At 41.1% G+C, this 20,086-nt stretch overlaps 1 protein-coding gene across 5 annotated transcripts in view; it reads right to left on the reverse strand.

Annotated features, from left to right (window-relative positions):
- The window catches only part of LOC143287550 (polyamine-transporting ATPase 13A3-like), a 188,200-nt gene that overhangs the window by 55,401 nt on the left and 112,713 nt on the right, over positions 1–20,086 (reverse strand). For 2 of the 5 annotated variants that reach the window (XM_076595626.1, XM_076595625.1), the window contains exons 19-21: positions 19,673–19,793; positions 11,519–11,643; positions 9,931–10,121 (exon numbers count right to left, since the gene is read on the reverse strand). In XM_076595626.1, the coding sequence (XP_076451741.1) occupies positions 9,931–10,121; positions 11,519–11,643; positions 19,673–19,793 (437 nt within the window). Of the gene's footprint in view, positions 1–1,567; positions 1,676–4,905; positions 4,954–8,108; positions 8,220–9,930; positions 10,122–11,518; positions 11,644–19,672; positions 19,794–20,086 lie in introns of all 5 variants that reach the window. The other 3 variants (XM_076595623.1, XM_076595624.1, XM_076595622.1) reach the window with 3 other exon arrangements.

Raw genomic sequence — 20,086 nt, forward strand, 5'->3', positions numbered from 1 at the left:
GAGACAGAGACAGAGAGAGAGAGTACGCGTGTATCAATGCATGTGCATTCTTTTCCGAGTTTGTGTGTGTGTGTGTGTGTGTGTGTGTGCGCGCGCACGCATGCGTATGTGTATGTGCGTGCATTCAATTCAGCCCTGTGTATGTGCATGCGAGTGTGCCTGTGGTAATTTGGCTGAAGATCACAGATCTAAATAAAATAAATTGACTGATGCCAAGAACTACAGTGCCCATCATCAACTGAGGTAATTTCGGGAAGAGCATTGCTACATATTTGTTGTTTCAATTGCTACACAAAGTTACTTCTGAGTACAGTGGCAAATGTTTGCAGCTTTTGCTCATTGAAAACAGAGGACTAGCCAGATGTACCCAGGACCATAGGGGCTTGACAAGGATGGAGATAGTGTGCACCAGTACTAGTGTGCGCATTTGTGCATGTGCAAATGTGTGTGTGTGAGTGTGTGTGTGTGTGTAATTTGCTTTTCACAGTGATATTAACAAGTGCCATGTTGGGATCACCTGCAATGACCAACATTTTGACAACTGTGGGCTTGACTTAATCAACCGTTAGGAAACCTGTGCCTAACATGTCACTCTCTTCTCAAAACCTCTTCACTATAGGGTCAACAAACAAAGAACACGGATGGACACTTTCAAAATAATATCTGCGAATTCATTTTTGACAAAGTCATGGGCAAATGATATAACGGCCCATCAGCTTTTTCCCCCCTTAGGAATACAGACATTCAATTTATGATGAAAATCTAAAAACAGATTTCTGTCCCATGACAGAAGATTTGCACCCATGTATTTTTAAGTATGATGTGTGTTTGCTACTGGTATTCTTTCATCTTCTTAAAACATGCAAAGCATCATTTTCTTCTTCTCACGCCTATTACAGCATTGTCATTTTGCAGTAGAAACTGCAATAGAGATGTAACTGTATATGTTTCTACACAGCCTGCATGCTGCTGTCAGTGTGATAGCTTATGGTATCTTTAATCCTGTCAGGTAACATACATCATTTTCATACTTTTGATAATGAAAGTGGTCTAAAGGCTAGTCAAGCTCAGCAGAGCAATAAAACATACTGCCCCCACACTGCCCCTGCTATCATAGAGCACAACTTAAGGTTATTATAGTTGTTTTTATTATTATTATTATTGTTTTGTTGTTCCTTGTAATATAAGTGGTGTGGAGCAGCAGCACACAATTACTTAAAACCTCTTTGCTCTCTCTTTCTCTGTCTTCACTGTACAACCACTCCCCTTGAACATGCCTTGACCTCTTCCCCACCCTCCACAACAGACCTTGCAATGGCACACAGCAATCCACTACTGGAGCATGCAACAACTAAACACTATAACAAAGAAAAGCACTACACACCAAGCAGAGAAATGAAAGCCCTCAATTGCTCATGCTATCAAGTGAAAACCAACAGTCCCCACAGCTACAAGCCAACTGCAGAAGCTATGAGTCCAGCTAATACGCCAAGTTACATTAGTTCAGTTAGTAGTAATAATACATGTAGTTGTAATCTTGGAGAGAAGGTTCAGTTTTTGGTGGCACCTTTTTATCAAACCCCACAGGACAACAGAGAAAACTGCAGGTAGGAGAATCCTCATGTGAGAGCCCATGGCACTCTTCCCCCACACCAGTGAGTTCCCCTCTTTCTGGCTGCAAAACAAGACAGCATGCAAAACTAAACTACATCTACAAACAAAACACCACCACTCTTTTCTTTCTTTTTTTTTCTATTTCCTTCTGATCTATATATGCAGATCCCAGTGATGGAAAACAAATTAAATGAGACAGGAGGGAGGGCAAGAAAAGAAAAGAGGAAAAATAGGACACATTATCACAGCAGACAGAACAAAAACAAAAGTATATTTAAAAAAAAAAAGAAAACAAAAGAGAGAGAGAAATTCTTTTAAGTACAAAAAATACAAATTGACAACATAACCATGCAAACTTACTATGCAAACTTACTAAAGTATAAAACAAGAGGAGGGGGGGGTGGGGGGGGGGAGTATGGAAGTGGGAGAAGCAGACACAGTGCTAGACAATGAGAGACAGTGAGAGAGAGAGAGAGATAGAGACAGAGACGGAGACAGAGAAGAAAAAAGAGAGAGAGAGAGAGAAAGAGAGACAGAGACGGAGACAGAGAAGAAAAAAGAGAGAGAGAAAGAGAGACAGAGACGGAGACAGAGAAGAAAAAAGAGAGAGAGAGAGAGAAAGAGAGACAGAGATGGAGACAGAGAAGAAAAAAGAGAGAGAGAGAGAGAGAGAGAAAGAGAGACAGAGACGGAGACAGAGAAGAAAAAAGAGAGAGAGAGAGAGAAAGAGAGAAAGTAGGAAGGGAAGATAAGGCCATGCAGCAAAAATATCAGTAATATTTTTTAATGCAATTTCTGCAGCAATAACAAGACTTGCAAAACAAACTGTGTCCTCATCTCTGTCTCTTTAACACATTCAGAGCCACAGATTCTTGTAGAAAAAAAGTGCTCTCCCCTTACCAGGGAATTTTTAGGATTCAGGGGTAATTATACTTAAAAAAAAAACAAAAAAAACTATAGAAGATAAAGAACAAAAGCTTTTTTTGTGTGTGAAGGAAAATGAATATTAATTCTAAATCCAGGGTTTTTCCTGCCAATTATTTCGAATCTAGATAACTATTCAGGCATTTCAAAGTGAAGATAAATTTTATGCATTAAAACGTCTATTTCAACTACACAGAATGACACCCAGAAAGAAAACAAAATACAGTTGGAAATAACATGCGTGTTGTCTGATTATAACTGTAAAAGAAAATGAAATGGCTTATAAGTTTATGATAGCAATCACAACACTTGCAGTCATGTAAGTGAATAACTTCTCACCATGTCTGGGTTTGATCAAGAGTGTCAATAATGTTCTCAGAAAGTGAGCCATCAAGCTTTTCTTACATCTAAGAACATCCCCCTTTTAAAGGGGAGAGCGCTTTGATGATATTCCCTTCCTCCTGGTTATAACTGTCAAAGTGTTTGCTGCGCAACATGTTGACTGATCAGTGACAAAAAAGTGTGAAAAGAAAAAACGTGATTCGCATCTATCGTCTGTCAACCCTGATTTTCAAGAAAATCATAGATGATTGGCCGTTGCCATTCCTGGCTGTTGATCCCGGTGAAAGGACAGTTAACTGACAGGTCAGGACACCCCCCCTTTCCCCGTCTTATGTCTGACCTTCGACCTTTTTGTCTTACACCACTCCTCTGTCAGTCATGGTCATTCACTCAGAAATGATGTGTGATGGACTGAAGAAAATGTCCAATGTTGCTGTCAGTTTCGTCACTGTTGTTGTCATCAAATTTGAGTTTAACGAATCATAAGACAAGACAAATCCATCACTCACTGTCATACAATCAGCACAGCTGGCAAAATTGTGTAAATTGGCTGACTCAGTGACTGGGACAACTGTCTTCACTTGACAGGTCTGACACCTTTTTGCCATTTGAGGCAAACGCTCTTTACACTTGCACTCCAAGTGATCCAGTTAGTAAAGCATTATTGAGAAAAAAGTGGTCTTCCACCTGATGAATGCTCACTTAAATAATATGTTTATAATCCAGATACATTAAACTAATCATTCAGTCTGCTCATGTTTACTGTACCAAACTATGAAGAAGAAAAATCGAAATGCATACAGGACACCAGTAGATGTCTTATAGGCAATGTGGCAACACTTTTTGCAGGACATCAGCTGATGTTTTATATGCACTCAACTAGTTAAACCCTTCCCTATGGTTCAACCTTTCACTCATGCAACTAACTGAACTTGTTTACAAAACCGATCAAGCAAAATAGCTATGATCATGATTCTCTCTCTCTCTCTCACACACACCCACACACACACACAGTATCAGACAGACACACACACAGTATCAGACACACACACACACACACACACACAGTATCAGAGACACACACAAACACAGTATCACACACACACTACCAAACTGAAACGCCTCCTTATGCTGTTTCTGATGGAATGCAAAAATACAAAATCACCATCAGTGCACCACCTTCACCTCGGTTGTAACAAACAATATAATGTATCATCCTACGTCCATTCAGCAACAAATTCACTCTTTTTCTCACTTCTTTGAGAAAATGACAGTCACATAAGTATAGTTCTTTCATTTGCTAAGTCTGTTCATCCACAAAGAACACAACTGTGTTTCCCTGTGCTTTGAATATGTCTTTGTGGTTACATAGCGCATGTGTGCACACACTTACACACACACACACACACACACACACACACACACACACACACAGACTCTCACACACACATACACACACACAATGTGACAACAGATAGTCTGAATTAACAAATGTTTGATAATACTGATACAGTCAGTCATATGTGTAAATATGACCCTGAACAATCTTGACAAGCACAATTCATAAAATAATGAATGTTTCAAACTCAAAGTACACATCAAGTTATAGCTGACACAATCTTATGCTAAGTTTGATTGGTTTTACCCCTTTATCGCTGAGTCTGTAAACCTTTATTTATGATTTTCATGACAAATAAATATGATTCTGATTCATGCACAAACAGACACACACACACACAAACATACTTCTAACATTATTCAAAGATCAGCTATTGTAACAAAATATTTGTTCCACTTGCTACATGCCGCTTACTTTACATGTCCACTGACACCACAATCAGATCATACACATTTTTACATTTTATTCCATGCAATACACATTTTCCCAAAAGACATGACAACACAGAACTCATCTCATGCTATCACACATCTGAAAATCATCTCATGCTATTACACATCTGAAAATCACATAGCAACAAGAAAATCATGCATGTAAAAACAGAGAGTGGAATGGAAGGTGTATACCTTAACTACGGTCATCCAACTCCAGCTTTTTTGCAGTACTGGTGCTATCTAAGACCATACAGTGTACAGATTACCACTCAACCATTCAATGGCTCACCAATCATGGAGTATCTTGCATGTATTTAGTACCATCCAGACCATCACACAGTCCGTCTCTATTAAACAAGTGTTGTGTACGTCAACACACAGTGTAACGCTATGCTATTGTCCAAATGATCCAGGTCAAAGAAACAGACTCATATAAACAGCCTAGACAATTCAGAAGTGTATCACTCTGTTATACAATGACTACCAATGGGTTCTTTTTTTATGTTTCAGTCAGTTTGTGGCTACCAGTCGGATGTTTGTTATTTTTCAGTTATGTTTCTGATAATCAGAACTGCAAGAATTCAACATCCCAATAAGACTGGGTGGATTTACAGGAGCTGTTTCCTACACTCCAGGCAAAGTGTGGGAATTATAACTGTTCACGAGACATGCAAGGTTGCTGTCTGCATATAAGAGCTTAACAACTACTTACTTGTAGGAAGAAAAACCCAAAACAAAACAAACAAGAGAGGCAAGGCCTTCAAGACTCACTTGTGATACACTTAAAAATAAAAAAAATCTATTCGTTAAAATGTGTTCTGTATTTGTTATTATAAAGCTTCGGGTTAAAAAAAAAAAGAAAAAAAAAAAGTCCTAACCAGATTTGAACCCAGCGTGTTCAGGTGAGAAGAAACTGCCTTATCCATTACACTATCGTGGCTCCTTAACTGACGTTCTAAAATTTAATATTTGAACATACTTTTTCAAAGGGCGATAAATCAATTGCAGTATTCGCAGTGAGAACGCTGTTTAAAACATATTATTCTGGTGTATCTTGGGCATTCAAAAGATCTTTAAGGGCAATAAAAAAAAAAAAAAAAAAATTCTTTGTAATAGTTATCACCGCAATCACACTGCAACATTTAGCCGTTTTCACTAGATCTAGATAGATGTACAACTTAAGTTACACCCGCCGGGAATGTAGTACAACACGGTCGATTCAATTTCTCTTTTATGTTCATTCTAGTTTTATAGTTTTAAAGTTGATATGAAAATTTAGTATTTTGTTAAACTAATAACATGTAGAGCCAAGTACAAGTACTTCTAAACATCGTTAGAAGTGAAAAGGACTTCATTTTGAGAAAAGTCAAGACCGGAAATTTTTCCGTTTCATCGTGATCAGTTCAAGGTTATTAACTCACATGGTTTACAATTTTTAACTGTGAATTCCGACTGATTCTGTGGATATTTTTATGGCAGTTTGGGGCATAATCCAGTAAGTGATGAGGTGTTCACAAATCTTTCTCTGAATAAATATTTAACGGTCTCCTTCTCCAACTTTCCATCACACGTTATCGTGTATTGTCCATTGAATATACGATTGAACGGGCAGGTCAACAACTTGAAACAAAATGGCATCGTTCGCATTCGTGAAGAATATGAGAACGCGCTCTGAATGTGTATAAATATGTGTACGCAATTGATTTTTGCCCATGACCTTCAGGGCTCAGCCAACAGATCTGTAAAGTCCACTCGTATTGATTTTAGTATTTTCCGAAAAAGACCACTTGGGCGAATGAACATAGTGAAAACCCTGTACACTGAGAGTAAAACACACAAGCTTTTTATGTATTGAGTATAATTTCAAAATGTAATGTTTAAGTTGAGAAAGATCAGTTTAAATCAAATGAAGTCCCATAGCATTAATTACAGAGTAATTTCCCTTTTTTACTATCTGCACCAAAACGTTTGCAAAATAAATAAAACTTCCATGCTCAGCAAAAGAAGTTCCTGTTTGAACAAAAAATGATAATGACTGCTCTTGTTGTTGTGTCAGAATATCAGATCAAAGTGCCAAGTTTAGAGAATACAAAAAATATAAACAGTAAATGTAGTCTGCATATAATTAGGCTTCATTTTTTATTTTTTGTGCCCATCTCAGAGGTGCAATATTGTTTTAAACAAGATGACTAGAAAGAACTGAATTTTTCCTATTTTTATGCCTAATTTGGTGTCAACTGACAAAGTATTTGCAGAAAAAATGTCAATGTTTAAGTTTACCACGGACACACACACACACACACACAGACACACAGGCACACACACACACACACACAGACAACCGAACACCGGGTTAAAACATAGACTCACTTTGTTTACACAAGTGAGTCAAAAACAGTATGGCAAAATATATTTGCAAACCAGTTAAGTAAGGCTGCTGTCTGCTATAACTTAAAACAGGATGGCAAAAAATATTTACAACCAATTAAGCATAGAAAGAAAGGGAATAAATGAAAGAAAGAAATGGGTAATTTGAAAGATGGGCGGACAGAGAGTACGATAATCAGTGGATGTATTATCTCCCACACATACACCTAAGTACCATTCCCAAACATTTGTTCTCTGCGCTTTCACCGACAAATCAGCATGCAGTCTTCACACCGGAGCCAATATACCAAAGTGTAACTTCCTAACACAAACTCCCACAATATACCAATGCATAATATTGTCCTTATATGAAAAAAAAAAAAGAGGAAAAAATGTCCAGCATACATCACTGCATAACATACAACTTCAAACTCCCACAATCATGCCATTTTCAGCTGGTTTCAGAACTACCTCAGTAAACCACCAACAAATCTATAACTTGGCTCTCACCTATAAAGTAATTCATTTAAAAACTTTCCACAATGGTTTTATGACAACATAAAGTTCTTTTTTGTTTTAACAAAACATAATCATTACATAAGTGCTATCTCAGAAAGCCAATTTCATACAACAAAATTTTTTTTAATGTTCTTTTCACAATTTATGGGGAAAATTTGTGGGGTAATGAACTGATATGGGGAGAGGGAGGAATGACAAACTGGACCAAAGTTTCGGTTTATCTAATATACCAATCATCTATAAAAATCAAAACAAAAAATTTCACAATGAAAATGTTAGGATCTGTTTTTTCAGATAGGTACTAACAATTCTCTTCTACCAATGATATGCAATGTTTCACGGTTGAAAATGAAGCAACTCAGAAAGCTGCAAACTTGTTTAAAACAAACATAGAGAAAAAAAAAACCCCACCTCATCCTGCAGTAACAGTGGAACATGGGTCGAGGGGAGGGCAACAAAAGTGGAGTTTACAAGTCCAAGAATAAAAACGACCCCCACTCTCCTCTCACCTCCTCCTCTGCTGTCTTTATTTTATCCACCACCAATTTCTGTTCTTCCTCCTGTGCGTTTTCTACCGTCCGTCCGTCCTCCCGTGTTAGTTTCTTCAACAATGGTTTCCTCTTTAACATACAAGGATGCTCAGTCAGCAGTGACATGGGGGTTGGTTGTGGGGAGGGGAGGGGGAGGGGAAGTGGAAATCAATTCCTCCTTCTGTCTGCACTGTGAGCCTTCTTCACACCTTGGTTTTATCTTTTTCCTTTTTCTTTCTTCTTTTTTTTTTAACATGTTGCTGAGGTAAAACTATCTCAGCTTCAACAATAACAATCAACAAATATAAACAACAACAAATCTATGAATCAAAAGAGAACAAACTTAATGCTAACAGAAATGGAAGTCATCATTCAATCTGTCCAAGTAGCTTTGCCGTTGAATCATAACAGGAACAAATAAAATATATAGATAAAAAGGAAATTTTGAAATTAAGAGAGGTCAACAGCTGCAGCAACATTTGTTTTCTCCATTTGAGCAAAGCAGTGCTTAACATGGGCCTGGAGTCTACAACAGTGGGGCATGGTATACTATGTGTAAATAAATCACAAATATCAAACTGTTCTTCAAACTCCTCTTCCACAGAGGGGAATAGGGGTTGGGGGTGGGGTGGGGTGGGGTGAGGGGTTGTTAAAAGCAGCTACAGTGACATAGGACTGATAGTGCACACTGGCTGCCGGTGAAACAAACAAAGACAATGCATTATCCAGCTATGGATTACACATGTTCCTTTCCAACATGCCTCACAGGATTCTGTCAGAACGTACACATTCTATTTTTCTCAGTAAATCAGTCTTATTTATATCATCATCAGAGATGAACAGACTATAAATAAATAAACGAATGTTCTCAGTAAAGAAAAGATACACAAAAAACAACAATAAAAAACAAAATAAAAACACCCAAACAAACTGAACACTTTAATGTCGAAAAGGTTTCTGTATCTTTGTGTGTGTGTGTGTGTGTGTGCTTGTTTCTTTCTTTAATATTTGTATCATACTCTTCTCTAAATATCTACTTCTCTCTCTCTCTCTCTCTGTCACTCTCTCTCACTTTCTCTCTTCCTCCCTCCCTCTCACATATACAGTTTTTTTTCTCTTTAACATCTTTTCACTCGAGTGTTTATGGATGGTGAATGTGTGTGTGTGTGTGTGTGTGTGTGTGTGTGCGTGCGTGTGTGTGTGTGTGTGTGTGTTTACGAGTGCAAGCAGGGGGCAAGAGGTCTGTGTGTGTGTGTGTCTGTGTCTGTGAGTGAAAAACTGCTTGGAACAGATAGCAACCAGAATAAATAAATAATTAAACCTCACCATTCTTGCTGTCATATGAACTCAGCATGCTTTGTTCTCAAAACAACAGATTTCTGGTCAAACATCCCATCCAAACATGCAAAGAATGATCGGAAACTGTCACCAATCTGAACTGATCTTAACATCTTGCAGGTGCTGCAGAACACTTCTACAATACACCCCTAGATTCTCTTCCAAAGAAAAATTTGAAAGAAAAAAATTGAAAGGATTTTGCACATGCTCTTATATTACTACAAATGTGGCCCAAAGCCCGTATTGCACACAGAAAAAGAAAAAAGTGAGGAAGAAAAAAATCAGCTCCCAAAACAATCAATAAAAAATGTCGAAAAATTCTCAAGCTTGGTCCTCTTACCAACAAACTATCATTTCCTGCCCCCTACTCTTAACGTCATCCCTTTACCTCACCTGTCCTCACTTTCTGCCTGGGAAATTAAAAAAAAAATACACCCACACATAAAAACCCAAAGGAACTCACCTCTTCGTCAGCAGCAGTCTCTTCTTCGTCCACAAGTTCAGGGTCCTCAGCAGCCTCAGCCAGTTCCCACTCAATGCGAGCAGCAGGGTTTTCCTTGTCTGGAGGGTGGCCATGAACAATGACCACCTTGTCATTGGGTCGCACCATACCGCAGTTACGGGCCACACTGATGGCCGTCTGGATCATGTCCCCTGAAAGACAGGGTGAACAGTTCCATGGAAGTTATTTTCATACATGGTGCAATATGATGTGACAACTAAAAGTTTTAGTTTCTTACTTTCATTTTGAAACACTTTTATATGGTTTCCAACTTTCATTTTTACATCTTCATGATGTTTCACTTTATATTTCATTTGTGTCTGAAATCAATTCAAACTTGAATTTTTTTTTTTTTAATTTATTCATATTTGAGATTAAATGTCAGTACAAAGTAGTCCTGTTAGTAATGATAATAAAGGTACATATGGCCACTTCAGGAAAAAAAAAAAAAAAAAAAAAAAGCCAGAAGGACTAATTCCAACCAGAGACAAAAGCTGGAAATTCAGTTTACAGCTGTAAGCGTTACCTGTGATCATGACATTTACCTGTGATCATGACTTGCAATCATGATGGGCATCTGTGATCATGACCTGTGATCCTGAGGGTTACCTGTGATCATGATGTTTATGTGTGATCATGATGTTTACCTGTGATCATGACACATTATCATGATGGTTCCCAGTGATTATTACCTGTGATCATGATGTTTATGTGTGATCATGATGTTTACCTGTGATCATGACACATTATCATGATGGTTCCCAGTGATTATTACCTGTGATCATGATGTTTATGTGTGATCATTACTTTTATTTGTGATCATGACACATCATCATGATGGTTCCCAGTGATTATTACCTGTGATCATGATGTTTATGTGTGATCATGATGTTTATGTGTGATCATGACACATTATCATGATGGTTCCCAGTGATTATTACCTGTGATCATGATGTTTATGTGTGATCATTACTTTTATTTGTGATCATGACACATCATCATGATGGTTCCCAGTGATTATTACCTGTGATCATGATGTTTATGTGTGATCATGACACATTATCATGATGGTTCCCAGTGATTATTACCTGTGATCAGGACTGTTACCTGTGATGATGATGGCTACCTGTGTAACTACCTGTGATGATCATGACCTGTGATGATGATGGTTACCTGTGATCAGGACCTTGATCATGAGTTACCTGTGATCATGACGGTTACTTGCGATCATGACAGTTACCCCTGATCATTATGGTTACCTGTGATCATGATGGTTACTTGTGATCAAGACCTGTGATCAAAACTGTTACCTGTGATCATGGCACATGATCATGATAATTACCAGTGATTATAACAGTTACCCGTGATTATGACAGTTACCTGTGATCATGGTGGTTTCCTGTGATCATTACCTGTGATAATCATGATACCTGTGATCATGACGGTTACCTGTGATCATTATGGTTACCTGTGATCATGACCTGTGATCATAAGTTACCTGTGATCATTATGGTTACCTGTGATCATGACCTGTGATCATTATGGATACCTGTGATCATGACAGTGCGGATGTTGGCGCGGAGCAGGGTGTGGATGACGGGGGTGGTCTGTGGCTTCAGTTGGTTCTGCATAACCAGCAGGCCCAGAAAGTGCAGGTCACACTCCACCTTGTCCCTGACACACACACACACACACACACACAACCATCTTTAGCTTTTGTTGCTTACAGCCCAGCCAACCAACCACACAGAGTATATCAGGGCTGAAGAACTACAGAACCTGGAAAATAAAAAATAAAAAACAGGAAAGAAAATCAGGCACAAGTTCAATCATGCACATAAACCTAGGAAATGCCTCTGATGTTGACATTCCATCAATTTTTCATCAGAAGATTTTTTAAAAAAGCAAACCTCAACATAAACAAAATTAAACATAGTAAACAAAATGATATATAACAACAGGCACCTACCTCACACATCCAAGGTACAAAAAAGAATTCAACACAGACAAAGATAAAAAAATATTCAAAGCTTTCAAGAAAAAATAACGTGAACGGATCAGCAAAGCAGAAATTAGGTAAGGAAGCGAAAACAAAAAGAAAAGAGAAAAACCAGAAACAATGAGCAAATATCAACCACATAATTTCCAGAAGGTGGGAATACTTATGCTGAAAGAGCCCCTGACATTGTATCCCCTCAGGGGTGTGTTCAATGTGGAGGTGTGCCCTACATAAATGTTTACTATCATCATTCTTTTTTTTTTCTTTTTGCGTTCATGGGCTGCAACTCCCACATTCACTTGTAAGTTCAAGTGGCCTTTTACTTGAATGACAGTTTTCACTCCAATGTTAAGGCAGCCATGCTCTGTTTTCACATGTATGTTTTTTGCATGTGGTTTTTTGGGTTGTTTTTTTCCCCCCAAGATCATTTATCTTTTCAGAGATTTATGTAGTATTGCTTTTTCTCTGTACTTCCCTTGCTAGAATTGTTCATAAAATTTTATCACTCTGTCTTTGATAAACAGTTTTCCTGTGACTTCCAGTAAAAAGATGTTAAACTAAAGAATGAGCAAACACTGGTGGAAACACACACACTCACACACACACACATAAACATGCACGCATGCGTACACACATACACACGTGTACACAAACACCACAACACACACATCTCACCACACTCACACACTTGCACATGTGGAACTGACAATATCTTTTTTTGTTTACATGAACAAAATACAAACTGAATTCATCTTTAAATCATTACTAACATGATCCATCTAAAATCAAATAAATATTAACCAGCTGAGTGCCAGAGAATTTTGTAAATGAAAAAAAAAGTGCTGTCCCCTTGCCAGGTAATTTTGAGGGGGTAATCAACTATGAGAGATAAAGAAAGTAAATGTTTTTGTGAAGGAAAATCAATGTAGATTCTGAATCTGGGCTTTTTTTTTTCCCAATTAGTTTGATTGTAGATAACTGTTCAGGCATTTAAAGTCAAGATAATACTTTTTGTGCAACAAAAAAGTCTATTTCCACCTCTACATAATGACATCCATACAGAAAAGAAGCAAAATACAGCTTGAAATAACATGCCTATTGTCAGATTACACCTGTAGAAGAAATTAAATCAGGCGATAAGTTTATAAAAACAAATCACAACTTGTGTAGACATGTAAAATACTAAATGAATAACTGTCCCAGCAATGAGAAACGTGGGTACAGTTAACATAAAAAGTTATCATGTTCTCAGAAACTGATCTGGCAAACGTTTTGACAGCTAAGAGCTTTCGCAAATTAGAGGGTGAAGTTCTTTGATGACATTCACTCCGTCCAAGTTGCACATGGACCGATTAAAGTGTCTGCTGTGCATCCGGCTTGCCACCTCTCGAAACAAGTCAACTATGTGATTCAGTGACAAAAAACGTTAAAAACAAAAAGCATGTTTCACATCTGGTGCATGTTCAACCCTGAGTTTCATGAAAATCATGAAGCACTGGCAATTCTTCCAACGTGTGCTGCATGTATTCTGTCAGTCATATCCACTTGTTCAAAAACACTGTCTGACTGGACAGACGAACTGAATTATCATTAAACTGGCTGTCAGTTTCATCACTGTCATCATCCACCTTCATGTTCCAACCAATCACCAGACAAGGGAGATCCTTCTCCACCCAACAGCTATCCATAATCATAAGCTTGTTGTTGTTGTTGGCGTCCATCTGTCTCGGGAGACAATGGAACTCTGTGCTTGGTTCAGTCAAGTTGTTGAGTTGCAGTGCCTGCTGTGGTTGTACAGTCTGATTCTGGATCGGCAGGCTCTGTTGCAGTTGTCGCAGGTGAAAGTCGTGCCTGGCTCAGAGTATACAGATTCTGCACTCTGCCGTCTGCGCTCTCTTCCCTCTTCCCAGTGCTGTTCTCTGTTCTCCTTGCTCCTCTGGACACATGCTTTCACAGTCCTCCAGCTGTTCTTCAGCCACCACTTCCCAACCTGCTGGGTCCATGTCGCCTGCCCTCATGTCTCATTTGCAGATGTCCCTGTAGCATAGGACACGTCTTCCTGCAGGTCTGGAGCCAGTGACAAGCTCACCATAAAGGATGTCCTTGGGGATTCGCTTGTCATCCATTCGTTTGACATGGCTGAGCCACCGCAGACTGTGCTGGGTCAGAAGTGCAAACATGCTGGAGATGCCTGCCTGGTCAAGGACTTTCTTGTTTGGTACGCAGTCTTGCCATGTGATGCCCAGAATTCTCCTGAGGTTGCGCAGGTGAAAAGTGCTGAGTCAGCATTCTTGGGGAGAGTAGAGGGGCCATGTCTTGCTGCCGTAGAGCAAGAGTGCTGAGCACTCAGGCTTTACACCTGCATCTTGGTGTTGATGGTCACCATGGGATTGTCCCAAACCCTCTTTGCCAGGCAGGTCATGGCTGTAACTGCTTTGCCAATCTGCTTGTTGAGTTCGGCATCAGGGAGAGGCTACCAGAGATGGTGCAGCCGAGGTACATGACATCCTCAACGACGTGTGAAGTCACCAATGGAGATGCTTGGGGTGCTGGTCATGTCCTGGCCAACGACATTAGTCTTCTTTAGGCTCACAGTCAAGCCAAACTCTCTGCATGCTTGGCTGGAGTGCCTCCTCAGAGCTATGTCGTCTGCAAAAAGCATCTCACATATGAGAACCTGTCGCACTTTGGTTTTAGTGTGAAGGCGGGCCAAGTTGAAGAGACTGACACTGCTTCTGGTGTGGATATACACTCCATCCTCCAAATGACTGAAGGCATAGGACAGCACCAGTAAGATGATGCCGCCAAAGAGTGTTGGGGCCAGCACACAGCCTTGCTTCACCCTGCTCTTGATTGAGAATGGGTCAAAGGAAGATCCATCATGCTGAATGGTGCCCTGCATGTCTTCAAGAAAATGTGATCATCCTAAGGAGATTGGGAGGACATCCAATCTTCTGTGGCAGTATGAAAAGGCCTTTTCTGCTGACCAGGTCGAAGGCCTTGGTCAGGTCGATGAATGCGACATATAGTGGCCGTGTCTGCTCCTGGCATTTCTATTGCAGCTGTTGCAAGGAGAAGACCATCTTCCAGCTCTAAATCTGCACTGTACCTCAACGTATACATGTTCAGCAAGTGACAGCAGTCTGCTCAGGACTACACAGGCAAAGGCTTTCCCAACAACACTGAGGAGGAAAATTCTGTGGTACTTGTTGCAGTCACTGCTATCACCCTTGTTCTTGTGAAGAGTGATGATGTTAGCGTCACGCATCTCCTGGGCACAGTCCCTTCTTCCCAGCACTGCAGTAGCAGCTGGTGCAGGTGGTGGAGTAGCACGGTCTTTCTTCCAGCCTTGATGACTTCAGGTGGGATGCCACCTTTTCCTGGAGCTTTGCCACAGGCGAGGGAGTTGATGGTCTTGCTGAGTTCCTCTTCAGAGGGTGGGGTGTCGAGTTCTTCCATGACAGGGAGGTTGGGGGTGCTCTCCACTGCTGCGTCTGCAACAATGTTTTCTCTTGAATGGAGCTCCTGGTAGTGTTCCGCCCATCTCTCTACCTGCTTGCTCCGGTCTGTTATCATGTTGCCAGAAGCTGATTTCAGTGGTGCGATCTTGTTTATGCATGGGCCGAAGGCTTTTTTCATGCAGTTGTACATGCCACTGATTTTGGTTGTCCTGACAGAGGTTCAGCCAGAAGTTATTGGCGCAGCGTCTGGCGATCTGTTTGGTGTTGTTTCTGGCCTTCTTGAGTGCTGCGAGTGTCTTCTTAGAAGGCTCTCCTTTGTGTTGATGAGTACCACCCTTCTGGTCTCTATGGATGGTTCGACAGCAATGGACAGCAATGCTGGCTTCGAACCAATCTGGATTCTGCCTCTCTCTTTTGCTAAAGGTATCTGTGGCGGAGTTGTAGATGGCGTCACAGATGTGGTTCCATCTTTCTTCTGCACTGCCGGCATGCAATCTTTGAGGGCATCCTCGATGGAGTTGGCGAAGCGGTCGCACAGGTCTGGGACTGCTGTTCTGGCAGTGTTTTCTGCTTTGAGTGGTGGATCCATTTTGGTTGGAGGCGCAATTTGCAGCCAACCAAGGAGTAGTCAGTGTCGCAGTCAGCACTGTAAAAACTATGTGTGAAGAGTACGCACTTCAGCAAGGGCCTTCGAGTGGTGATGAGGTCCAGCTGGTGCCAGTGGCGGGATCTGGGGTGTCGCCAGGAAGTCTGGTGGTGTGGCTTGGTGGAGAAGAATGTGTTAGGTTGTGAAGAGGTTGTGGTAGGAGCAAAGCTCTAGGAACCTCTACCCCTTCTCGTTCAGGTTGCCAATACCAAAGTGACTAATGCAGCTGGGCCAGGAGTTGTGGTCAGAACCCACTCGGGCATTGAAGTTGCCAAGAAGGTACAGCTGTTTTGTGGCAGGGATGTCTTGGATGGTGGTATCAAGCTCCTCACAGAACTGGTCCTTGGTCTCCGCAGAAGAACAGAGTGTAGGAGCATAGATGCTTAGGAGGTTCACTGGGCCTAAGGAGGTTGACAGGCAGAGGGCGAGGATGCAGGCTGTGCCACTGTACAGCAGTTCCACAGAATGAATGGTTTATTGTGTTAGGCTACAAGCCCACTTACAAAGGGAACAAAGGGGTCGGGGACGTTGATCAAATTATAATGTGCAGACATATGTTGTTTACAAAACAAAATAACTTCGTGACATGGTTATCACGTCTCGGAAACTTGGTTTACATTTGTACTTTTTGTGATAATGGGAGGGTGCTCCTCCAAATCAATGTAACAACATTCAAGAGTATAAACTGCACACACACTGGCACTGAACAGCAAACAATTTTAACTGCTGTTAAGACAGTCCTGTGATATGTGGGTTCAGGACAAAGATTTCCATTCTGTCCAGACACAGACCTTGGCAGTTTTAATCTGGCTGCTACATCCCGTTCAAAATGATCAAACAGTGTGTTCATTTTCTGTGACGACCTTTCAAAACACTGTGCTAAACTGTCTATGTATTTTTCATCTGAGGAGGAGGAGGAGGAATTTTGTTTAATGTCCCATCACACATATCAGTGACTGAAGACATTTTGTTAAAGTATTTTCTGAATACATTTGAGTATTATCGTTTAGAAGGGGTGGGAGATGTGAATGAATGGAGGGTTGGGGGAAACTGGGCAAATGAGGGTGAAATGAGGGTGAAATTTGAAAAAAACAAAACAAACCTAAATACAATTACAGGAAATTACTCAAAATGTGTTTGCAAAAAGTCAGAGTCATTTAGAAAGTTCTGATTACCTTCAGCGTCTGTTGTGTTTCCTATTACTGAACCTGTTTCATTATTCAGACTGTCAGACACATTATCTTAACATCATAACAAACAAACTTTTCATCTTTTTCACCACTCTGTGCTGGCTTACTGTCTGAACCACTGTCACTGCAGTTACCGTCGTTGATCACAAGCACTGAACACAGGGCTGCTTCGTTCTCTGTGTCAAACTGACGACAGACGTTTTTGGCGGTGACTGTTTCACGTGCAATGTCAGGCACGTATCAAGGAGAAGTGGCGCTGTGTTGTGCAGACTGGACACCAGGCACTGACACATTGTCCCTGTCGTAGAATAATCTTGGAGGTGTGAGAAGAAACAAACCAGAAGGTGAACTCACACTTTCTCTTGCCGTCAGTGTGCTCATCTGTCTGTCCGCATCTGCCCTTTTTCTATCTCGGTCGACCGGTGAGGACATTTATGTCGATACACAGCACTGTAATTCACAGTGTCATTGTCAGCACAGTCAGGCTGACCTGAATCACAGCATTCAGTCGAAGAACAACGACAGTGTGTTTGCCCCTTCCTTCGATTTTCTAGAATGATAAAGAATATACTTCCAGTAAGTTATTCAGCATGCACTCAAGTGAAGGTGGTAATCCTAGCACACGCATTATGACTGAAAAATGATGAGAAATATGTCCTGCCGGAAGCCAGGCAAGGGAAAGCACCCCACGGGGTGCGGTTTTACAGAGGACAGTAGAGAGTTCTTCACAGTGAATGCAACGCCATGCAGTCTTGGCTCTTCAAGTTCCTTGCCTTGCCAGAAGAATGTGTAGTTCTGTTCCCTGAGGCTGCCGCTTAAGGGAAGTCTTGTTTCCTGTAGTGCGGCAATGTCGATGTTGAGCCTTGTGAGCTCACGGTCGATGATGGCTGTTTTCCTGGAATCATCGACTTCTTGTTGGTCATTTGAAAGGCCAGGACACATTGTTCTGACATTCCAGCTTGCTAGATGCAAGATGGGTTATTTTTTGTTTCTGTTTTTGCCTGGTGCAGTGTTTCATTCTGCTTGTTGGTCTTTTCCCTAGCTCCAAGCACCCACTGAAGCAGGCAGACTGTGGCGGGTCAGCACCTTATTGGCTGGGGGCTGCCCAGCTTGGAGTGGGCGGTAGCTGACCAGTGGGACGATGGTCCCTCCCAATGCTGGAGGCAGACTGTAGCACCTGGATCTACACCAATCGGTCCTAGCTTATAACACGCAACTGCTGCCTCCCATGTTGTTCCTGTCGCTGGGGACAGTGACACTGAAGTGACCTCTCCAGGGCATAAGCCTGGGCAAAGTTTATGGAGATCCTGGGTTGCCCAGTCATCAGAATCCCCCTCTCGGCCTCACTGATGTAGTCCGAAGGAACACAGAACGATACATTCAGCACCAGCTTGGCTGCAGGAGCTGCCAGAAGAAAGTCAATGCGACATCCAATCGCCTTAGTGGCTCCAACTCCAGATTTTTCCTCAGGGTTTACTCCCAAAGCCTTTCTTGTGACTGGGTATGCCGCAAGGCAGCAGAGGTTTGGAGTCAGGGTTTTCCTTCCCCTAGATGGGCTGCCTTCCCAGGCTGATGAGCTCAATCTGCCCGAAGCATCTGGTTCTGAGGTGCCAGAGACCTGCCTTTCACCCCTTCTCCTGTCAGTAAAAGCAGTTCTGCCGGGCTCAGAGGCCAGGAGTTGGGCTTGGTTGTCAGAGGCTATTTTAACCGTACGCACTTTATAGGTGGTGGGAGCTTATCCCTGCTACCGCCTCCTGCTATGACAACCCTCATATTGGAATCAGTCATAAGCACAGCTTTCAAAATTGTGTAAATCCACTGACTGGGACCACTCCCTTTACTGGACAAAGTTTCCAAAGCCTTTTTTTGCATATGATGCAACCCCCTTTCCATGCGTGTTCCACCTAGTCCAGTTAGCACATCATTATCAAGTAGAAAGGGGTCTTCTATCTGATGCTTGTTCATTCAAAAGTATTTTCATAATCCAGACACATCAAACTAACCGTTCAGAAACTGTTTATGTGAATTGAACCAAACTCCAATGAAGGAAAAGTCGGAACATATGCAGGACATCAGTGGACGTCTTATGGGCACCATGGCAATACTTTTTGTAGGATGTCAGCTGATGTCTTACATGCACTCAACTGGTTAAAAAGATGAAATGAAAGATATTTTCATCTGTATACACATTCACATGCCTGCACACACACACACACACACACACACACACACACACACACAACACTCACTGTCACACACACTCACTGTCACACACATACACACACTCACTCACTCACACATTTGCACATGCACAGGCAGGCGCACACACACACACACACACACACACACACACACACACACACACACACACACACACACACACACACACACACTCTGAATTCAATACCTTTGAATTCGCTGGACCTGATGCCAGGTGATTTTGGTGTCTAGGGGGCGGTAGGCAAGGGCAATCACCCTGAAACCTTGCACCGTGTATTTGTGAAGGATGTGGGTAAAATTGTGCGGCACTGGAACATGATGGAAAAATAGCTTCAACTAGTTCAAGTCATATACAAGAAACAGTCTGAAATTATTCATTATCATCTTAAAACATACACATGTAAACCTGTTTGAGATTCTAAACATATAATACTATTTGAAATTATAAATATGTAACATATCATACTGTTTGAAATTTGATGTATGCATGCAATATTGTTTGAAGTCATATGTAATACATGTTTAACCTGTTTAGTGCCAGAGAATTTTGTATCAATTTTTTAAGTGCTCTCCCCTTGCCAGGGAAGTATTTTTTAAGAAT

Source organism: Babylonia areolata, chromosome 11 (genome assembly GCF_041734735.1).
Source record: "Babylonia areolata isolate BAREFJ2019XMU chromosome 11, ASM4173473v1, whole genome shotgun sequence".
Lineage (NCBI taxonomy): Eukaryota > Metazoa > Mollusca > Gastropoda > Neogastropoda > Buccinidae > Babylonia > Babylonia areolata.